The 24682-nt window shown below is 30.4% G+C and overlaps 1 protein-coding gene across 1 annotated transcript; it reads left to right on the top strand.

Moving 5' to 3' along the window:
• The first annotated feature begins 1545 nt into the window (after positions 1 to 1545).
• On the top strand, positions 1546 to 22881 carry LOC141293290 (guanine nucleotide-binding protein G(I)/G(S)/G(T) subunit beta-1-like). The gene is made up of 10 exons (XM_073825312.1): positions 1546 to 1732; positions 8528 to 8626; positions 8743 to 8781; positions 12692 to 12798; positions 13085 to 13148; positions 16125 to 16287; positions 16945 to 17011; positions 18375 to 18576; positions 18670 to 18886; positions 20928 to 22881. Exons 2-10 carry the CDS (start codon positions 8570 to 8572, stop codon positions 21032 to 21034), a joined length of 1023 nt encoding a protein of 340 aa, XP_073681413.1. The 5' UTR covers positions 1546 to 1732; positions 8528 to 8569; the 3' UTR covers positions 21035 to 22881.
• The last annotated feature ends 1801 nt before the right edge of the window (positions 22882 to 24682 follow it).

Below are 24682 nucleotides of genomic sequence, written 5' to 3'. Positions count from 1 at the left end.
CCAATAATAATATTTCTAGTTTTGTGATTCTTCAGTAATTCTATTTTTTTTATTGATTAATTATTATTATTATTTATATCCATCTTAATATAATCACAACATTTTGTGCAGCCTTAGTCCAATATTAATATTTCTTAATCTATTTTTATTTTATAGTTTCAATATTTCTATGTAATAATAATAATAATAATTATTATTATTATCAATAATATTATTTTATATCCATATTGATAAAATGACAACATTTTTGTCATTTTTGACATAAATTTTTGTTCAGGCCCTCTCCAATAGTAACATTTCTTGTTTTGTTTTTATTTAGTAATTTTATATTTTTTATATATTATTATTATTATTATTATTATTTATAGCCATATTAATATAATCACAACATTTTGCACATATTGTGCATTCTTAGTAAAGTAATTTTATTTAGTATTTTAATATTTGTATTTAATAATAATAATAATAATAATAATTATTATTATTATTATACATATTATTTTATAGCCATATTGATATTGATTTTGTCCAATTTGTGCAGGCCCTGTCCAATAGTAATATTTCTTGTTTTGTCTTTATTTAGTTTATTTATTATATTTAATATCACAACAATTATTATATAATTTATAATTATGAAAATAATAATAATTATTATTATTTTTTATAGCCATATTGATATAATGACAAAAATGGGTCCAGCCACTGTCCTACATTAATATTATTATTATTATTTTTTTTTTTTTTTTTGTAATTCTAAAATTTTTATTCATTATTATTTTGGGCAGAATATTAATATTAATAGCCTTAGTCGAATATTAATATTTCTTAATATATTTTTATTTTGTAGTTTCAATATTTGTATTCATTTTTATTAATATTGTTGTTGTTTTTATTATTATTTAATAGCCATACTGACAAAAATCAGACGATTTTATCCAAATCTGGCATTTTCTGCAAACAAGCACAGCATTTTAAATAGCATTTTAAATATCAATCTATTTAATAGTACATAAAATAGCAATTTATTCTCTCAGAAAAATCTTAGTCTTTCCCTCGAAATCGTGCAACCCTACTGTATATTACAGTTCACATAATTACGATACACTTTTGATCCATAGTACAATGCATGTCAATAAAGTCGCAGAATAATCTCAATAATACTCCAGTTTTAAAATAGACCAACGTATGAATGTTTCCGAGCATTTAAAAGCTAAAATGCAACTTTTACCACGACAAAACAATGTAATTTTCCCTGTGAGACGCAAACACGTAGCGGATACGTTTCCTGTTTCTCCTACAGGCGCTTTGTTGAGGCAGCGGACGGACCGTACCATTCATTTATAGGTGAACCCATTCGCGTTAACAACTAACATTCTCACTCTATTCAGGCAAAAGCACTTAATGTGCAGGTATATTGTAGTTACTCAATTTATAGTTTATATAAATCGCGTCTGTGCTTTGAAACAGTGATTTTAGTCTCTTTTAGACACGCAGTGTTTGTCCGTTCACCCCTCCGCCGCGCCTGTTGCCATGTTCCCGGTTCCCTTATGGGTGTGGTAACGAGATTGCTGGCGAAAATTGACTCTCAGCTCGCGTGAGGGGCTGCGTGGCCCTTTAAATGTCTTTAAAATTGACTTGTAATTAATTGTACCGCTTTAAAATTTATCTCTGAGCTTATCAACATGCGAAGGATCTGAAAAGAAGCGGAATTTGCCCAAACCAGCCTGATCAGGTGAGGGGAAAAAACAATCGTCCGCCGTGTTTCTCTTTTCTCGGCTATTTCCTGCTTGTAAAAAGGTCGTAAACGCTCCAGTTGGGTGGTTTATTCACCCCGACGAACTTGTTTTCACAATTTTTAGGGGCAATAATGCCTTGAATGTCGATTTAGTAGCTAATTAGGTAAATTATAATCTGCTAGTGATGGTTAAAAGTGAAGAGGCAACAGGAGGCCCGATAAACACAGTCAGTCTGAGAGTTCAGTCTCAACTCCAACTGTTGGAACCTGTTAAGTGTTTCCTGACGCGGGTTAATCATCAAAATAAGTAGTTTGTTTAGGTGGAAAATTGTTTGGGTGATAAATGAAAGATTATAGGTTAAAATCTCACTTTGGTGATCATATTGTGCCCTTGATCCACACATAATCTCAAGAGACTGTAGTAAACACGAACTGCTGTTTTTGAATCAAAGTCTTATTTAGATCAAATGTGAATGCACACTGCACGTAATTCGGTTTAGACGTTATATCTTCCAGCTAAGTTAAGAGAATTTATTTTAAAATCATATTTAGCGAAGAATGCCAATAGCTGAGATTGTTTGAGCTGAAGCTGATGGTTTTACTTTCGCTTTACCTTGCTAAAATCTCAGAGTCTGTTTTGATTCACCTAGAAGTTTAGGTGCCAGCTTGAATTCATTTGATATTTAGGGCCCCATATGTGACACTGGATTACAAAACCAATCAAAACCAGCTGAGTAAATAAGCTTTTCATTGATGTATGGTTTGTTAGTATAGGACAAAATTTGGCTGAGATACAACTATTTGAAAATCTGAAATCTGGGAAAATCAAAATATTGAATTTGTCCAAATTAAGTTCTTAGCAATACATATTACTAATCAAAAATTAAGTTTTGATATATTTACAGTAGGAAGTTTAGAAAATATCTTAATGGAACATGATCTTTCCCTTAATATCCTAATGATTTTTGGCATAAAAGAAAAATTCTACTTAAGACTCGTTTTGTGGTCCAGGGTCACATATGATACTTTTGATACAGTCCTCTGATGCAATAATCTTAAATATTGCTGGTTAATTGCAGTATTTATTGTGTTAGATTTTATTGTTTTAATATCATTGAGTTCCTCTTCCAAACAAGCAAATAAACAACAACAATGCTTCCTGGAATTGCTTTTCTAACAGTTTTCTAACTAAATAAAAGCACACTGGTTCTCATTCATGCATCTCAGAAACTTAGGTTGAATTTCTCTGACTTGTGTTGAAATACCTGTTTTTGTGGATGTTTTCAATCAATTTTTCAGAGCTGATTTAGTATTTGATTTTTGCACAGTAGTCCATTTGAGCGACACATTCAACAGACACTAAAATATATTGGTGTAATACAGGATCCACATTTTTTTTTTTTTTTTTTTTAAACATCTTTTCTGAAATTTTAAGATATTATTTAAAAGAATTAACAGAATATTCACATGTTCAGGGTTGTCTGATGCAGGTAAATGTAAAATATGTGACCCTGGACCACAAAACATGTCTTAGGGTCAATTTCTTGAATTTCTCTGAATAAATAAGCTTTCAATTGATGTATGGTTTGTTAGGATAGGGCGATATTTGGCTGAGATACATCTATTTGAAAATCTAGAATCTGAGGGTGCAAAAAAAAAATCGAAATATTGAAAAAATAGCCTTTAAAGTTGTCCAAATTAAGTTTTTAGCAATGCATATTACTAATCAAAAATTAAGTTTTGGTGTATTTACGGTAGGAAATTCAGAAAATATCTTCATGGAACATGATCTTTACTTAATATCCCAATGATTTTTGGCATAAAAGAAAAATCGATAATCTTGACCCATACAATGTATTTTTGACTATTGCTACAAATATATAAATAATGCTTCCTGGAATTGCTTTCTAACAGTTTTCTAACTAAAAAAAAAAAAAAAAGGTTCTCATTTATGCATCTCAGATACTTAAGTTGAATTTCTCTGTTTATGTGAATGTTTTCAATCAAGATTTCAGAGCTGATTTATTTTATTTTTGCACAAGAATTCATTTGAGCGACACTTCAGCAGACACTAAAATAGATTGGCTTAATACAGGATTCACAATAGTGTTTTTTTTTTTTTGGCATCTCTGAAATTTTAAGATAATAATATCATGTTTAGGGTTGTCTAATGCAGGGAAACATAAAATATGTGACCCTGGACCACAAAACCAGTCTTAAGGTTAATTTCTTGAATTTCTCTGAATAAATAAGTTTCCATTGATGTATGGTTTGTTGGCATAAAACATAATTTTTGACGCATACAATGTATTTTTGGCTATTGCTACAAATATACCCATGTTTTGCGGTCCAGGGTTACATATATCATCTTTTTTAGAAAGCGTTTTATTTTTATTGTTTTAATTTTTAAAGTATTTTTCATTTTATGTTTTTGTAATGTACGTAATTATTAGCTTTTCATCTTTTTCAGCAGCAAAAATAAAGCTACTTTGAGAAACCTTGGCCTAAAATAGACGTTTATTGTTAGATTACGTCATTGCACTAAATCATAAGGGGCTTATATTATTCCAGACAGTCCTAGCCACAAAGTTAACACTTTCAGGAAACATTTTCAGTCTCTAATCACTTGTAAAATCATCCAGCATTACATCAAGGCCAAACCGAAACATAAGCAGGTGTATTGTTAAACGTTTCCCCCATTGCTTAAGTTTATTTTGATAGTTGGTATTAAAAATATGAAGGGTGTTGCTGTCTGGTAGTGGCTGGGCAGGATGACCAATAACTTACATCATGGTATGAGTAATTTTATATCATGATATGGATATTTTTATTGAAAATTCAGTGGAAAATGTCTTAGTTTTTAATAACCATGTGGTATTGGCTGTTTTTGAAAAATCATGTCACTGAAGACTAGAGTGATGATGCTAAAAATTCAGGTTTGATTACAGGAATAAATTACATTTTGTGATATTTTCTCATAGAAAACAGTTAATTTAAATTGTAATAATATTTCACAATTTTTTATTTACTTTTTTGACAATTGGTCAAAATAACATTTTTATTTTTTAGACAAAATATCTTTTTTTTTTTTTACTTTAGAAGAGTTAAAAAAATATATTTGGTGGTATAACAGTAATAAATATTACCATTTTAGAGCTTTTTTGCATAAAATGACAATTGGTCAAAATAACACAAAAGATGCCATATTTTCAGACATGTTTGTATTCGTCTTTAGACAAAAGAATATCTGTTTTAACAAAGCAAAAAAAAAAAATCAATATTTAGTGGAATAACTCTGATTTTCAATCACAACAAATAAAAACATTTGCTATTTTGACCAACTGTAATTTTCTGCTCTCAAAAAATAAATACAAATAATGAAGGTGAAAATTCAGGTTTGATTGATTGCAGGAATAAATTACATTTTGCAATATTTTCTTCTAGAAAAAGTTCATTTAAATTGTAATATTTCGCAATTTTAATGTATTTTTGATTAAATAAATACAGCCATGGTGAGCAGGTGATATGTTTGTGAAACTTAATTGTTTTTTTTTTAATTATTCTACTTTTAACTTTTTTAAACATTTACCTGGAGTGTCAAAAAATTATTTTTACATTTTAGTTATGCGTTTATGTAAAAACATTTTTTTTTTTTTTTTAATTTTAAATGAAAATATTATTTAGAGGGTTTAATTACAGTTGGTCAAAATAACAATATGCCATGTTTTCAGACATTTGTGTTCAGTTTAAACAAAATATCTATGTTTTAACTTAGTTCTTTGGTGGAATAACCCTGATTTTCGATTACAACAAATGAAAACATTATTAAACTTATAACTAGTGTAAAAAAAAAAAGTTTATGTACGTATTTTTGTTTTATTTTGTAAACTGCTGATGACATTTCTTCCAAATTTTAAATAATTTATGTCATTTAGAGCTTTTTTTTGTTGCATAAAACAAGACAAATAATTTCTATGTTTTAACTTCAGAAGAGTTAAAAAAATATATTTGGTGGAATAACCTGATTTTTGATCACAGCAAATGAAAACATTTGTTATTTTTAAAATTATTTTTACTTATTTATACCAATTATAATTTTCAGAAAAATTCAGATTTGATGGCAGAAATAAATTATGATTTGCAATATTTTCTTATAGAGAAATGTTCATTTTAATTTTTAATATTATTTCACAATTTTAATGTATTTTTGATTAAATACAGCCATGGTGAGCAGGAGAGATGTTTCTAAAACTTAAAAAAAAAAAAAAAATTTTTAATGTTTACATGTGTTTATGTGAAACATTTTTGTTTTATTTTGTAAACTACTTTTGCATAAAAAAAATTACAATTGGTCAAAATAACACACAATATGCTGTGTTTTCAGACATGTTTATATTCATTTTTAGACAAAACAATATCTGTTTTAAGAGTTTAAAAAAATCTATATTTGGTGGAATAACCCTGATTTTCAATCACAACAAATGAAAACATTTGTTATTTTGACCAAGTGTAATTTTCTGTCCCCAAAAATGCTCTAAATGACTATTTCTATTTAAAATTTGAAAATATTATCAGACTTATAAATAAATAAAAAATAAATAAATAATGGTAACAGGAATAAATTACGATTTGCAATATTTTCTCATAGAAATGGTTTAAATTGTAATATTTCAAAATTTTTACTGTATTTTTAATTAAATACGTTTACATTTTAGTTACATTTATGTAAAACTTATTTTTGTTTTATTTTGTAAACTACTGATGACATTTCTTCCAAATTAAAAAAAAAAAAAAGTGGCGCTGAAAATTCTTCTTTTATCACAGGAATAAATTACAATTTGTAGAGCTGGGCGGTATGACCAAAAATTTATATCACGGTATTTTTCAAAATTATACGGTATCACGGTATATGACGGTATTTTTTTTTTTTTTTTCATGCATGACTAGGTGTTAACCACATTTCCTAATAAATTAGAGACTAATTACTGCAGTATATTGGCTTACATTGACCGGACTAGTATTAACCCAGGTTTGAATGGTCTCACAAAATGCTGTTGTTCACAAAGAAGTGACAGTGGCACTCATAATTGTAATGAGGTGAAGAAATCAGAATTCATGATTTGCAGTCAAAATACACAACACTTTATTGTGCATTCTTCACAAGTTCACATTTACAAGTCTACGCGTTTCTCTTCCAGCAGGAGGCGCTGTCAGAATGGTAGTATACAAAGTAGCGCAACAAATGATTTTGAAACGTGCAGCGCTCATATTTATTCAATGGACAGCCTTTTGAAGTTTCATCGCAATTCTTGTCTTTCAGTCCCCACATTTTAGACCACCTGAAATCATAATTATGACTTTCATAACCCCCTAATAACACTGCAGTCATCAATGAAAATTAAGAGCTTTATTTAAGACTTTCAAAAACAAACCTTACACAAAATACGTTTCTTTTTTATTTTTTTTCCCACCATGTTCGGGGCACAAGAAAAATATTAAGGGACTAAATTAATATCAGCATATGAAGTATAATCGTCTCTCATTGTCTGAAAGAATGCACATCCGATGCTGAAAGTCAGTTTTTACTTTCACTTTAACGTATTGATCAGTTTCCACGTTGCTTGTGTGATATCCATTGGCTTTAAAACATAAATATTAATAAAAAATACAGTATATAGAAAAGACATATCTTTAAAATATTGCGACGTAACACCAACGTAAAGCCATTGTTTTTCTCTCACTGAAAGCTACATCTGTCTGCGCACAATGCGCCTATCTCTGCTCTAGTCATCACTGCAGACACACCCCCTCTTGAAATTTCGGCATTACAAGTTTTGCAAATCGCTAACCCTGGGTCTTTCTCAGATATACTGAAATACGTCCACACCTCAGATGTGTTGCTTCAGACAAGCACGTGCAAGCTGCGGTTTCTGTTTGCGTCAACATACGTGTTCCCAGCGCTTTGTACGCACACACTCACCGGTATTGGGGTATATGAAAAATTAATATCATTAAAAAAAAAAACACCGGTATTCGGTATGAAAAGGTATACCGCCCAGCCCTAACAATTTGCAATATCTTCTTATAGAAAACAGTTAATTTAAATTGTAATAATATTTCACATTTTTTAACGGTATTTTTGATTAAATAAATACAGCCATGGTAAGCAGGAGAGACGTTTTTAAAACATTTTATAAAAACGTAATTCTAAACTGTTGACTTAAATTCTGTGACTTTTGAGTAAATTGAGTAAATTAGCTAAATGCACATTAAAATGCTATGGAATATGAAGCTGAGCCTGCTAAATGCATCCATAGCATGTTATTCCTATTAGAAATTGAGTGTAATTTCATCTGATTTAATTTTGACTTTTGCTTCCAACTGATTGACACAAACTAAAAGATTGTAAGTTGTATTGATCGTAACTAAACTCCAGGTGACATCCTTAGTATGAAAGATAATAAACATATTACTGTAAACTCACAGACGCCGTTTGACTTTGTAATACATTTTGTAACTATTTAACACATTCGTATGCAATCAAAGGTGAGCAAAAGATCAGAGACGCGGACGGACGCCTGATTTGACGGAAAGGTCAGCGAACATATGGGTGGCATTTGGCAGCAGTCGGCGGCGTTTTGAAGACCCTTTGAGCTCAGCGTCGTTTCCCACTGCTCTCAGATCAGTCTGTGCATGTAATTAAAGCTGCCGGAAAGGAAGCTGGTGCATTTGTGACTGCATTTTGAGGGATTTCATGTAAGAATAATGTCATTGCATGATGTGTGATCGCAGGTCCAGCACGTTGTCGTCTCAGGTGCCGGTCAAACAGGAACAATGAGTGAGTTGGAACAGTTGCGACAGGAAGCGGAACAGCTTCGCAACCAGATCCGGGTAAGTGTGATTGTGTTTGGACTGACATGCAACAAAAGGAAGTGTTCTCTTGAGAGGACAACCATGTTTATTTTAGTTTGGCAATGAAATGAATTGCATTTGTTGTTGTTTTTCAGGATGCTAGAAAAGCCTGCAGTGACTCCACACTTTCGCAGGTACGGAATAAAAATCATCTTTAAAACAGTAGTTCATTTTGAGTTGATTTTACCAAGAATAGTCCTGTTGTGCTCAAGAACGAACCAGTTTGATGGACTTCTTTTTGTTATTAAAACAAACTTGATGTATGTGTTTTGATATTAAATGGAGACCACACCAATAAAATGAAAACTGGCCAAATTAACAAAAGATGCCATGTTTTCAGACATGTTTATATTCATTTTTAGACATTATATCAGTGTTTTAACTTCAGAAGAGTTAAAAAAAAATCAATATTTGGTGGAATAACCTGATTTGGCCAACTGTAATTCTCTGCCAAAAATAAAAATAATGGGGCTAAAAATTCAGCTTTGATCAAAGGAATAAATTATGATTTGCAATATATTCTTATAGGGAAATGTTCATTTAAATTGTAATAATTTGTCACAATTTTAATGTGTTTTTGATTAAATAAATACAGCCATGATGAGCAGGGGAGACTTTTCTAAAACATTTAAAAAAATTAATTATTCATAACTTTTAATTGGCAGTGTAACACATTTTTGTTTTAATTTTGTTTTAAATAAAAATGTCATTTAGAGCCTTTTTTTTTTTTTTGCATAAAATGAAAATTGGTCAAAATAACACACAATATGCCATGTTTTCAGACATGTTTATATTCATTTTTAGACATTATATCAGTGTTTTAACTACAGAAGAGTTAAAAAAAAAATCAATATTTGGTGGAATAACCTGATTTGGCCAACTGTAATTCTCTGCCAAAAATAAAAATAATGGTGCTAAAAATTCAGCTTTGATCAAAGGAATAAATTATGATTTGCAATATATTCTCATAGGGAAATGTTCATTTAAATTGTAATAATTTGTCACAATTTTAATGTGTTTTTGATTAAATAAATACAGCCATGATGAGCAGGGGAGACTTTTCTAAAACATTTAAAAAATTAATTATTCATAACTTTTAATTGGTAGTGTAACACATTTTTGTTTTAATTTTGTTTTAAATAAAAATGTTGTCATTTAGAGCCTTTTTTTTGCATAAAATGAAAATTGGTCAAAATAACACAAAAGATGCCATGTTTTCAGACATGTTTATATTCATTTTTAGACATTATATCAGTGTTTTAACTTCAGAAGAGTTAAAAAAAAATCAATATTTGGTGGAATAACCTGATTTGACCAACTGTAATTCTCTGCCAAAAATAAAAATAATGGTGCTAAAAATTCAGCTTTGATCAAAGGAATAAATTATGATTTGCAATATATTCTCATAGGGAAATGTTCATTTAAATTGTAATAATTTGTCACAATTTTAATGTGTTTTTGATTAAATAAATACAGCCATGATGAGCAGGGGAGACTTTTCTAAAACATTTAAAAAATTAATTATTCATAACTTTTAATTGGCAGTGTAACACATTTTTGTTTTAATTTTGTTTTAAATAAAAATGTTGTCATTTAGAGCCTTTTTTGTTTTGCATAAAATTAAAATTGGACAAAATAACACAAAAGATGCCATGTTTTTAGACGTGTTTATATTTATTTTTAGACAAAATAATATCTCTGTTTTACTTTTGCAGATACGAAACAAAAATCATTAAAACAGTAGTTCATTTTGAGCTGATTTTACCAAAAATAGTCCTGTTGTGCTCAAGAACGAACATACTTCACAGTTTGATGGACTTCTTTTTGTTATTAAAACAAACTTGATGTATATTTTTTGATATTAAATGGAGACCACACCAATAAAATGAAAACTGGCCAAATTAACAAAAGATGCCATGTTTTCAGACATGTTTATATTCATTTTTAGACATTATATCAGTGTTTTAACTTCAGAAGAGTTAAATAAAAAAATCAATATTTGGTGGAATAACCTGATTTGGCCAACTGTAATTCTCTGCCAAAAATAAAAATAACGGTGCTAAAAATTCAGCTTTGATCAAAGGAATAAATTATGATTTGCAATATATTCTTATAGGGAAATGTTCATTTAAATTGTAATAATTTGTCACAATTTTAATGTGTTTTTGATTAAATAAATACAGCCATGATGAGCAGGGGAGACTTTTCTAAAACATTTAAAAATTTAATTATTCATAACTTTTAATTGGCAGTGTAACACAGTTTTGTTTTAATTTTGTTTTAAATAAAAATGTTGTCATTTAGAGCCTTTTTTGTTTTGCATAAAATTAAAATTGGACAAAATAACACAAAAGATGCCATGTTTTCAGACGTGTTTATATTCATTTTTAGACAAAATAATATCTATGTTTTACTTTTGCAGATACGAAACAAAAATCATTAATCCAGTAGTCGTTTTTTACTAATTTTGAGCCGCTGATACCAAAAATAGTCCTGTTTTGCTCAAGCATGAACGTACTTCACAGTTTGATGGACTTCTTTTTGTTATTAAAACATAAACTTGATGTATAAATATTTATTCTTTGATATTAAATGGAGAACATTTTCCACACCTTTTTAGAGTTTGGTTTAACAACACATTTACATTTTTGGTTTTAAAAACAAAACTTCACTCACTGCAAAAAATGCTTTTCTTAGATTTTTTTTGTCTTGTTTCCAGCCAAAATATCTAAAAATTCTTAAATCTAGAGAAGTCAAAATTAAGTGCATTTTTGCTTAAAACAAGCAAAATAATCTGACAATGGGGTAAGAAAAATATTGGTTTCTGTCTGAAATATATATATATATATATAATTTTTTTTTTTTTTTTTTTTTTTTTTTTTTTTTTGCTGAAAACAATAAAGGACTATTCGAAAAATTTGTATTTATAGTTATGTATTTATGTAAAATTGATTTGTTTTATTCTGTAAACTACTGATGACATTTCTTCCAAATTTTAAGTAAAAATTGTCATTTAGAGCTTTTTTATTTTTTGCATAAAGTGACAATTGGCCAAAATATTATAAAAGATGCCATGTTTTCAGACGTTTATGTTCATTTTTAGACATAATATTGGTGTTTTAACTTCAGAAGACTTTTCAATATTTGTTGGAAAAAGCCTGATTTTCAATCATAAAAAAAGTGAAAATGTTTGTTGTTTTCAGAAATTGTAATTTTATGCCCCCAAAATGCTCTCAATTACAGCGTTTTTCTTTTATAGAATAAAACATATTTTCAAGTGGTCTCTTAATTTTTTTTTTTTCACATACTCTACCAATCAAAACTTTTTGAACAGTAAGACTACTATACTATATTTCTATTTAGCAAGGATGCTTTAAATTGATCAAAAGTGATGATAAAGACATTTATAATGTTACAAAAGATTTCCATTTCAGATAAATGCTTTGTTTTTGAACCTTATATTTATCAAAGAAACCTGAACAAATCAAGACAGCTGTTTTCAACAATAATAATAATGTTTTTAAGCAACAAATCAAAATATTAGAATGATTTTCCAAAGGATCATGTGACACTAAAGACTGGAGTAATGATACTAAAATGTCAGCTTTGATCACAGGAATTAATTACATCTTAAAACATATTCAAATAGAAAACAGCCATTTTAAATAGTAAAAATATTTCACATTTTTACTGTTCTTGCTGTACTTGGGATCAAATAAGACTTCTTTAAAAACATTAAAATCTTACTGTTCAACACAACCTTTGGTAGTGTATATATATTGTTTTGTGATTTGCATTTGATATTTTTAAACTAGTCATTTAATAGATATTAAGTAGTCCATCTACAGACATCAAATAATTTTTTCCCCCTGCATTATTATTGAATTTTAAGAAAATGTTTTGTAAATGTGCTTAGCGCACATGAAATGCTATCGAAGATGATGCTGAGTTTGCTTACTGTACCGATGGCAGCTCTTCACATTGGTCTAGAAAGGATCTCTAATGCGATCTTTAATCTCTTGCTGTTTTGGCCTCATGTGGCAGATGACAGCGAGCCTGGACTCAGTGGGGCGGATACAGATGAGAACGAGACGCACGCTCAGAGGTCATCTCGCCAAAATCTACGCCATGCACTGGGGCAGCGACTCCAGGTGTGTGTTTGATTGGAAGCTCCCTAACCCTCACCATTGGTTTTATATACAAAAAAACCCCCTGCTTTAAACACTCTGGGTTGGTTTCCTTTCAACTGTGTGATTAATATTACATGAACTAACGCTCGGGACCCTGGTGTTCGTTTTCCGTGGAGCTGTAATAAGGCCTTTCCCACCATGCTGCTCAAATCCCATCTGTGTCCCGTATTAATTACATTTCGTTGATTGAAAAGTGGATAGGCTGCAGTGTGGATATATTTATAATTTCTTTGCATTTTTTCTTCAGGTTACTCGTCAGTGCCTCCCAAGATGGAAAACTGATCATATGGGATGGTTATACGACCAACAAGGTAAAGAGATACTAGATTATTTACATTGAAAATGTTAGGTAGCATCACGACTCAACTTAAATGCATTAATTTATACAGAAAAATGGGCTGAATCAGGTTAAAATCGCTCTTTAAGGTGAAACACTGCAGGTGTATAGGGTAAAAAAAAATTAAAGTAATAGTTATCACCTTACTTACTCAGTTGATTGATTGCATTGATAATTGCAAACATTTTTTGTATTACAAGTTTTCTAAAATGTTATGTTTTAATATGCAAATGAGGCATAATTTAATGAACTATGCACTAATTTGCATACATTTCTAGTACAAGTTTCAGTTGTCAGTTTCAAAAGTTCTTAATTTTTTTGACATATTAGAGTCAAAGGTTTTTACAGAGGGAATTTTGGGTCTCATTTTGTCACTCAATTCTGAAAATATGTTGAACAGGCAAAAAACGCAATTTTTTACAGTTTTTTTTGGGGGGGGGGGGGATAAAATGTATAAAATAAAGCAAATGATATATGAAGAAATCCCTCTGTAAAAACCTTCAGGATATAGACAAGAATATAAATGTAAAGTTTGGTGTGTGTAAGTGCTACTGAAGTGGAGATTTATGGCTCAGTCTAGGAACTCATTTTGAGAAAACAGCATTTAAAAATATGGATTGTAATTGAAATCTATTGACACAAATAAAGTGCTATAAAAGAAACACTTAACAGTGTGTTTTGGATGTTTCCTTTTCCGCTAGTCTGAAAAAACACGTTATGAAACACCAAAAAGCCTAAAATCTCAAACTTGACAGGTGCATGAAAAAAGTGGCCTGCAGTGTCTCCCCTTTAGGAATAGTTCACCCCTTATCCAAGAATAGCTCAAATTTGCTGAAGATTTGCTCACACTCAGGCATGTAGATGAGTTTGTTTTCTTTATCAGATTTGTAATAATGTGTCATTTCATCACTTGCCCACCAGCAGTGGTGTATAAAGTCCCTGAAAGCCATACTTAAGTAAAAGTTCAGATATCTTACCAGAAAATGACTTTAGTAGAAGTTGAAGTCACCGTTTAGAATATTACTTGAGTAAAAGTCTTATAGTTTGTGATATTTATTGTACTTCAGTACTTTAAGATTTAAAAAATACTTGTACTTAAGTATTGAAAGTAAAAGTACAAGCAAATGCAAATGCAATTGCGAGTTTATATCATTCATTTTTCCGAAAAAAAAGTTTTTTTATTGCAATTCTGACTTTATTTCTCACAATTGTGAGTTTATATCAGCCAGTTTGGAGAAAAAAAGTCAGAATTGCGAGATACAAACTTGCATTTGTGAGAAATTATTTCCCAAAATTGTGAGTTTATATCATCAATTTCTGAAAAAAAAGGTCAGAATTCTGATTTTATATCTCGCAATTCTGACTTTATTTCTCACAATTGTAAGTTTATATCACCCAATATAAAAAAAAAAAAAAAATCAGAATTGAGTTTGTATCACGCAATTCTGGAAAAAAAGTCAGAATTGCGAGATACAAACTTGCATTTGCGAGAAAAAGTCAGAATTGTGAATTTTATCTCGCAATTATGAGTTTATAAACTTTGTTTGCTCACAAAAACTTTTGTGACAGAAATAAAGAGGTGAAAGAAAACTAAATTTCAATGCAAATGCAACATTTTTTTGAGGGAAAGGCAATATAAAAGGCAATACTTTTGTGAGAATTTTTTTTCATACAGTTTTGCAAAATTAAGAAAACTTATTTCTCACAGTTGTAAGTTTACATCTCATAATTCTAACTGAGATCCTGACTTCTGACTATTTTGTAGTAAGTAACGAATATGCTTCGGAGTAAAAGTACACATTTTACGTAGGAAATGTAGTGGAGTAAAAGTAGGCTGAAGAATAAAAATTTAAGTAAAGTACGGATACTCCCAAAAATTACTTAAGTACTGTAATGAAGTATTATTACTTCTTGACATTACACCACTGCTCACCAGTGGATCCTTTGCGGTGAATGGGTGCCGTCAGAACGGGAGTCCGAAAATAGCTGATAAAAACATCACAAATAATCCACACCACTCCACTCCAGTCCATCAGTTAACATCTTGAGAAACCAAAAGCTGCAACAAATCCACCAAGACGTTTTTAACTAAAATAAGAGTCCATAATAACACTTCCTCCGGTGAAAAAGTGTTCTGGTCTGAATCAGGAGAAAAATCTGCACAGATCAAGCTCAGTTTACAAGCCTAAACAGCTCTAAACAAATATGTGACCCTGGACCACAAAACCAGTCATAAGGTAAAATTTTACAAAACTGAGATGTATACATCATTAGAGCGCTCAATAAATAAGCTTTCTATTGATGTATGATTTGTTAGGATAGGACAATATTTGGCTGAGATACATCTATTTGAAAATCTAGAATCTGAGGGTGCAAAAAAATCAAAAAACTGAGAAAATCACCTTTAAAGTTGTCCAAATTAAGTTCTTAACAATGCATATTACTAATCAAAAATTACATTTGGATAGGTTTACAGTAGGAATTTTACAAAAAATCTTTATGGAACATGATCTTTACTTAATTTCCTAATGATTTTTGACATAAAATAAAAATCAATAATTTTGACCCATACAATGTATTTTTGGCTATCGCTACAAATATGCCCCAGCGACTTAAGACTGGTTTTGTGGTCCAGGGTCACATATGTGGCATATCCCTGGAGAAAGCATTATTATGGATTATGGACTTTTGACTTCTCAAGATGTGAACTGATGGACTGAAGTGATGTGGATTATTGTGATGTTTTAATCCGCTGTTTTGGACGCTCATTCTGACGGCACCCATTCACTCCAGAGGATCCAGTGGTGAGAAAGTGACGGAATGACACATTTCTCCAAATCTGATGAACAAACAGTGTAGTCCAGTCTTATTGTCAGTTGTTCTCTTTATCTTCAGCTTTAGGTTATTAAATTACTGAAGCATGCTGTATGTTTTTACCTCTGTCCGGCAGATGCACGCTATTCCTCTGCGCTCCTCTTGGGTCATGACCTGTGCCTACGCCCCGTCGGGGAACTACGTGGCCTGCGGAGGCCTGGACAACATCTGCTCCACCTACAGCCTTAAAACCCGCGAGGGCAACGTCAGGGTCAACCGAGAACTGGCTGGACACACAGGTAGAAATATTGCTTATCTAAAACAGGGTTTCCCAAATCAGCCGAACCACTTCAGCCCAAAATATTAAATGATTTTTTTTTAATAAAGTTAGTTTCTCAGTAATATAACATCACACTTGCATGTTCACGGTTCTCTAATTCTAGGTTTATACCAGTAAACAGAATCAAGTGTTGTATTTTTACATTTTTATTCTAATGTTGAGATTGATGTTACAAAGTAATATTAATAATAATATTCTATCAATTGCTGGACGTTTGGAATACGTTTTTTTATTCATTTATTTACAAAAATCCAGCTTTTGCATCATTATGAAATGTATTTAAATAGAAAATCCTTATTTTAACTTGTAATAATAATCCAGAATATTAATGTTTTTACTGTATTTTAAATCAAATAAATGCAGCCTTGGTGAGCAGAAAAGGCTTCTTTTAAAATTATCCAATTATTCCATGTAAGTGTAATATATAATAATAAAGTTCAGTTTGACATTTTGATGATTTAATTAACTAAATATTATTACCTTAGCTAACTTCCAAACCTCAGCTTGGGAAACCCTGCTCCAAAACTATTTTTTTCTTGATTGCTTTTCATACAATATGTAATTAATGAAATGCATATTTTTTTTTTTTACATTTATTTTATGAATGATTCTGTAGGCTATCTGTCTTGCTGTCGTTTTCTTGATGACAATCAGATCATCACCAGCTCTGGTGACACCACATGGTGAGTTAATGTCGCATACAATAATAATATAATGCTCACAATGGCAATAATTAAACTAAATATTTTCTAGTAATAGTATGTCAAGGCATATGTTGTTTATTTATTTATTTTACATTTATTTGGCATGTACATACTGTACTTAATTGTTTCCACATTTATTCAATTTATTATATTTCAGACACTTTGTCAAAGCATCTTGCATTTGTATTTATTTGTCATTTTATTTTATGCATTTATTTGCCATGTACGTTTTACTTTAATTTTTCCACATTTATGCATTTATCAGACACTTAGTTAAAAATAAATAAATACAAATGCAAGATGCTTTTTTATTTTATACATTTATTTGGCATGCACATATTGTACTTGAATTTTTCCACATTTATGCATTTACCAGACACTTAGTCAAAGCATCTTGCAATTTAATTTAATTTAATTTAATTTAATCATTTTATTTTATTTTGTACATTTATTTGACATGCATATATTGTACTGTAATTTTTCCTCATTTATGCATTTGCCAGACACTTAGTCAAAGCATCTTGCATTTGAATTAAATTTAATTAAATTTAATTAAATGTAATTTAATTTAATCTTTTTTTTATTTTATACATTTATTTGGCATGCACATATTGTACTTTAATTTTTCCTCATTTATGCATTTATCAGACACTTAGTCAAAATAAATAAATACAAATGCAAGATGCTTTATTTTATTTTATACATTTATTTGGCATGCACATATTGCACTTTAATTTTTTCACATTTATGCATTTGCCAGACACTTAGTCAAAGCATCTTGCATTTGAATTAAAATTAATTAAATGTAATTTAATTTAATCTTTATTTTATTTTATACATTTATTTGGCATGCACATATTGTAATATTTTCACATTTATGCATTTGCCAGACACTTAGTCAAAGCATTTTGCATTTGCATTTTTTATTTTTTATTTTATACATTTATTTGGCATGCACATATTGTACATACATTTTTCCACATTTATGCATTTGCCAGACACTTAGTCAAAGCATCTTGCATTTATTTTGTATTCATTTACTACTTTTTTTTTTCTTTTTTTTTTTTTATCATTTCAATTTTATTCAATTTATTTTTTGATTGTATTTTTTTTTTTTATCCTTCATTTATTTTCTTTTATTCAAATCCAAAAAGACAGGTATATATGTTATTAGCTCATGCATTCCCAGGGATTCGAACCCACAACCTTGACTTTGCAATCAACATGCTCTACTGTCGCTACAAGAATTATTGCAATGCTAAACACATCATAGGTATTATTTCATGTTTACTTTGAATTAAAAGCATTTTCAATGTGCTTAACTTTTTCTCCTTGGCTGCAGTGCATTGTGGGACATTGAGACGGGCCAGCAGACCACCAGTTTCACAGGACACACGGGGGACGTCATGAGCTTGTCGGTCAGCCCCGACTCAAAGACGTTCGTGTCAGGAGCCTGCGACGCGTCTGCCAAACTGTGGGACATCAGAGACGGGATGTGCAGGCAGTCCTTCACCGGCCACGTCTCCGATATAAATGCCGTCTGCGTAAGTGTTCCGATCAAGCTAGCCATTTGAGTTGTGTTCTGGAAGCTCCTCTGCATTGGCAGTTGTATTGAGTTGGGTCGTTTGCTCTCGCAGTTCTTTCCGAATGGAAATGCCTTCACGACGGGTTCGGACGACGCCACCTGCAGGCTGTTCGACCTGCGCGCGGATCAGGAGCTCATGATGTATTCTCACGACAACATCATCTGCGGTATCACCTCCGTGGCCTTCTCCAAGAGCGGACGCCTCCTGCTGGCCGGATATGACGACTTTAACTGCAACGTCTGGGACACATTAAAAGGCGAACGTGCAGGTAGGAGCTAAACATTTTTCATTCTTCAGTGTGCTTTGGTTCGAGGTGGTTTGTGCATATTTTATTTAGAATTTATGTTTTCATTCATAACTGATTTTATTGTTTACTTTATATTTTTTATACATTGTTTATTTCTTTTATAATTTAATTTATTTTTCTTGGTTTTTTTTTTATATTGTTTGCCTTGAATTATATATAGTGTATATATAGTTTCATTACCTTATTACTTGTTTTTTCAGTGATTTTTATCATTTTATTTCGAGTTTTTTATTTTATTTTTTAGATTGTTTGCATTGTTTTTTTATTCTTTTATTTTTGTTTATTTAGTTTGCTTTTACTTCTATTTATAGTTTGATTATCTTATTAAAAATTTGAGCATTTTAATAATTATTTTTATTATTTGATTTCTTTTTTTTTTTTATATTGTTTGCTTTTAGTTTTTATTATGTGATTTACCTTAGTGCTTTTTAAAAAAAAATATTTTTTATTTGATTTATATATATTTTTTATTGTTTGCTATGAGAAATTTATTATTTACAGTTTGATTACCTTATTACTTAATGTTTTTATTTTGAGTGTTTTATTATTTTATTATGGTTTATTTTAGGTTTTTATATTGTTTGCATTGTATTATATTTTTTAAATTTTATTACTATTCTTATTTATTTTTTTATATTGTTTGCTTTTAATTGTATTATTTACAGTTTGATTATCTTATTACTACTTTTTCTATTTTTTTATTATTAATTTATTACATATTATATATTTATTTTTGTTAGCCTATTTTTTTTATATTATTTAATTATTATTATTTTTATGTATTTATTTTATTTTTGATTACTTTTATTTTTATATACAGTACAGACCAAAAATTTGGACACACCTTTGAACCAAAGTTGTAGATTCACACTGAAGGCATCAAAACTATGAATTAACACATGTGGAATTATATACATAACAAAAAAGTGTGAAACAACTGAAAATATGTCATATTCTAGGTTCTTCAAAGTAGCCACCTTTTGCTTTGATTACTGCTTTGCACACTTTTGGCATTCTCTTGATGAGCTTCAAGAGGTAGTCACCTGAAATGGTCTTCACTTCACAGGTGTGCCCTGTCAGGTTTAATAAGTGGGATTTCTTGCCTTATAAATGGGGTTGGGACCATCAGTTGTGTTGTGCAGAAGTATATATAGTACATATGTGACCCTGGAGCACAAAACCAGTCTTAAGTCGCTGGGGTATGTTTGTAGCAATAGCCGAAAATACATTGTATGAGTCAAAATTATAGATTTTTCTTTTATGTCAAAAATCATTAGGAAATTAAGTAAAGATCATGTTACATTAAGATTTTTTGTAAAATTCCTACTGTAAACCTATCAAAATGTAATTTTTGATTAGTAATATGCATTAAGAACTTAATTTGGACAACTTTAAAGGTGATTTTCTCAGTATTCTGATTTTTTTGCATCCTCAGATTCCAGATTTTCAAATAGATGTATCTCAGCCAAATATTGTCCTATCCTAACAAACCATACATCAATAGAAAGTTTATTTATTGAGCTTTCATATGATGTATATATCTCAGTTTTGTCAAATTTAACCTTATGACTGGTTTTGTGGTCCTGGGTCACATATATAGAATTAAATATAATTCCACATGTGTTAATTCATAGTTTTGCTGCCTTCAGTGTGAATCTACAATTTTCATAGTCATGAAAATAAAGAAAACTCTTTAAATGAGAAGGTGCGTCCAAACTTTTGGTCTGTACTGTATATATTTTATTTTTTGTTTGATACTTTTAATGATTTATTTGTACTCATTTTTATTTTTGATAATTTTATTGTTCATTTTATCATTTCATTTTGTAACCTTTTTATTATTATTATTATTATTATTATTATTATTTTTATTTTATTTATTTTAACTTATAGTATAATATACTTTTTTTTTTTTTGGTATTTTCTTGAATATTTTATAAATGTATTTATTTGCTTTTGCCCTTCATTATGATAATCTACATGGCCCTCTGTCTTTCTCCAGGTGTCCTGGCCGGTCACGACAACAGGGTGAGCTGTTTAGGAGTAAATGATGACGGGATGGCTGTGGCCACAGGATCATGGGACAGTTTCCTTCGGATCTGGAACTGAGAGCGCTATTAAAATCCCCCGCTCCCGTCTCGACCCCATTTCTCCGTCTTTCCGCAGCAGCAGTTCCTCTGTATTCCAGTTATTACACATGATTTTCAGTATGTAGTTGAATCCCGTGGAGAAGCCAATCATCACTGCCGGCCACAGGAATTATAGGAAGAGATTATTAAAGTGTCATTGTGTAATATGTAAATATACATGTATATGAATATAGATATGGTATATATGTACAGCATTACGTGTATGTATATACCATATAGTATATACATACATAGTGTTCATGTATATATTTTTCTAGTTGATCATTGGCCCATGACATTTTTATTAATCTTTCACTTTTTTTGTATTTTGTTTTTTCCTTTGTTGTACATAGAAAACAACGCTAAACTAGATGAAACATTGCAAACAAGTCTGTATTACAGTTATCGTGCAGATAACCTTGTTCGTTTGTTATGTTTGTACACGCCACTAAATCAATCAATCATCATTTATTGGTGCTTGAAGGGGTTTAGAAAGAAGGCACTGAATTTTCTCGCAGCCTTGAGATTGAATGTTTAATTCGAAGCATTTCGACGCCTTGTTTTCGAAATTCATAATTGAACTTTAGCCTTAAATACTAGCGATCAAAACGGGACTTATCCTAGTATATAAATTCTCATTCTCGGTGCTTTGAATTAATTCATAACACTCGTTTTTGTCTTTTTTTTTTTAAGATTAGAAATGGCCACAAACCGTCCTCAAAATTAAAATCGCAGTGTTACAGATTGAAGCTATTAAAAACGGTATATTTACTTTGTTGGTGTTCATTTGGAGTGCTAAAACTGAAGTTATTTGGCAACCCCTCAGTTTCAGCTTGTAAACAGGTGGAAATGAAGAACACTACCTGGTCAGGATAATTAAACACACACATATAATTGACTATATTTGGCTTAAATATGGTTGCTCTTGATTCACAGAACAATTAAGTGCCGTCGGTTTGGACAATATGCCTGTGTTTGTTTGCGGTTGCCAGATTGGTGCTGGTTTCAGATGCGAATCAGTAACGAGCTTAACAATTCTGATTTAAAAATTGCTATTTGTGCCATTAATGCTCTTAACACCTCATGTAACTGTGAAAACCATTTCAAATCTCTTTTACTTTGCCTTTTCGTGCAGTATAAAGGGAATCGGAAAGCAGCTTGAAATTATTTTGAGGTATTAAAACTCAATGTATTAAGTCCTTTTTACAGTATGAAGATGCTTTTTAGCATAAATTAAAGCCCTGCTACATAAAGGAATTGATTTTTGGTTTGTATGTTTTGAGTTTTTTGATGATTAACTGTGAAAAGGGATATGGTAATGTCTCATTTAGAAGTAACTTTTAAACAGGAATTTCGTCTGCTGGTATTCTTAGTATTGGTTAGGATTTGGGTCAGATTTCTATTGTTGGTACTGTAGAGGTCGCAGGATTGCCAATCAGTGATTCTTTTTGTAGTTTTAATCATGAAGATGTTCAAGTTTGAGTGGTTGGATCTGGATTAGCTGAAAAGCATGGATGACGTTGTTATTTTCAAACCACTCAAACTCTGCAACAAAACAAAAAGAGCAGTATAGTATCACAGTACAGTATGATGTAAGAAGTACCCCAATATTTTAAGTATTCATGATATACGTTTGGCTCGATTTGTATGCTTCAATCGTTTTGTTTTTTCTTTTTGAGCCGCTAAAACCAGGAGTGTGGTGCCTTGTGTACTTTCACAGTGCCATATTTTCAAATATTCATTTTTAATAACATTTCGTTTCTCAACTTTTTTGGTATTTGTAAAGTAACATGGTGATAATGCTGCCATACACTGATATTGTAACCAATAAAAAGACTTTTAACCATATCTTAAGATGTGTTCCGTTTGATTTGTTTCTTAAACTTTATATGCGAGACCCTGGACCACCAAAACAGAAAAAAACAAAAAAAAACGTATTTCACATTTTCTGACTTTTTTTCTTAGAATTCTGTGATATAAACTTGAAATTGCAAGTTCTGACCTTTTTTTTTAATCAGAATTTTGTGATACAACTTGCAATTGCAAATTATAAAAGTCAGAATTGCGATATAAACTCAGTTGCGAAAGTCAAAAACTCACAATTCTGACTTGCAATTGTTTTTTTTTTCACACAATTTTGCCTTTTTTCAGAATTGTGAGATATAAACATGCAATTGTGAGTTATAAGAGTAATATGTTCTCAGAATTGCTAGTTTATGTCTCACAATTCTGACTTAACTCATAAGTGAGTGTTTCCAGTGTTCGAATTGCGAATTTATATTGTGCAATTCTGACTTTATTTCTCAGAATTGCAACTTTTTTCTTAGAATTGTGACTTTGTTTCTCAGAACTGCAAATTTATATCATACGATTCTGAGAAAAAAAGACAGAATTGTGAATTTATATACAATTTATTGCGACTATTAATACATTGCGACTATTTTTTTCAGTATTGGGAGTTTATTTTTCCGAATTGCAAATTTATATTACACTACTCTGACTCTATTTCTCAGAATTGTAACTAATTTATTTTTCAGAATTGATGAATAAATAATCTTTCCATTGATGTATGATTTAAGATAGGACAATATTTGGCCAAGATACAACTTTTTAAAAATCTGGAATCTGAGGGTTCAAAAAAAAAAAAAAATCTAGATATTGAGAAAATCGCCTTTAAAGTTGCCCAAATAAAGTTCTTAGCAATGCATATTACTAATAAAAAAATAATAATTTTAATATATTTACAGTAGGAAATGTACAAAATATCTTTACTTAATATCCTAATGATTTTTGGCATTTAAAAAATCGATCATTTTGACCCATAAATTGTATTTTTGGCTATTGCTACAAATATACCTTATGATTGGTTTGTGGTCCAGTAACATATATCTAAAGAAAATTATATTACTTGATCTTGCTTTCTCTTTACTTTCAACTGAAAACAAATCATGTCATCAGTTGTAATTGGTTTTTGCACAGACGTTTTCACTTAATAGTAATCTCACACTTATCGTGTGAGCGCGAACGATGGAGAGACGAAAAGCACACACTTCTGTCTACGACGATCCAACTCATTTTTTTTTGTCTTCTTATAAATAACCTACAGATTAATATTATGTTGTCACGATATTGTATTTTATTTTAAAATCTACGGCATGAATCACATATTTAATATTCGCGAAAACTTACCTCAGAAATTCCCGCCACTTTCTCTCAGAATCCCGGCGCGCCCTGCTTGAATAAAAAGCGCGCGAACGTCCGAACAAAAACGTCAACTGACAGGCTTTTTAGCACGAGGTTTATACTTGCGTAAAATTAACTTGCGATCGCATTATTTGAAAATGAAACTAAAAACGACTTGTCTTGACAGCCACCTTAGAAGGAAAGTCTTCAAACCTGTGAAAGTGACACATTTTGGATTCAGAAAGGTAAGAAGATTGTTGCATCACTCCTAATAACCTCAATGTTCATCTGTAGAATATCTTACCTTGGATTAAACAATAGAAGTGTGACCCTGTAACACAAAATTGTAACAATAGCCAAAAATACATTGTATGGGTCAAAATTATCCATTTTTCTTTTAAGCCGAATATCATTAGGATATAAAGTAAAGATGTTCCATGAAGAT

The sequence above is a fragment of the Garra rufa genome, chromosome 20 (assembly GCF_049309525.1).
Source record: "Garra rufa chromosome 20, GarRuf1.0, whole genome shotgun sequence".
NCBI lineage: Eukaryota > Metazoa > Chordata > Actinopteri > Cypriniformes > Cyprinidae > Garra > Garra rufa.
Note: the sequence above shows the minus strand (reverse complement) of the source record. Positions and strands in the feature narration are given on the sequence as shown.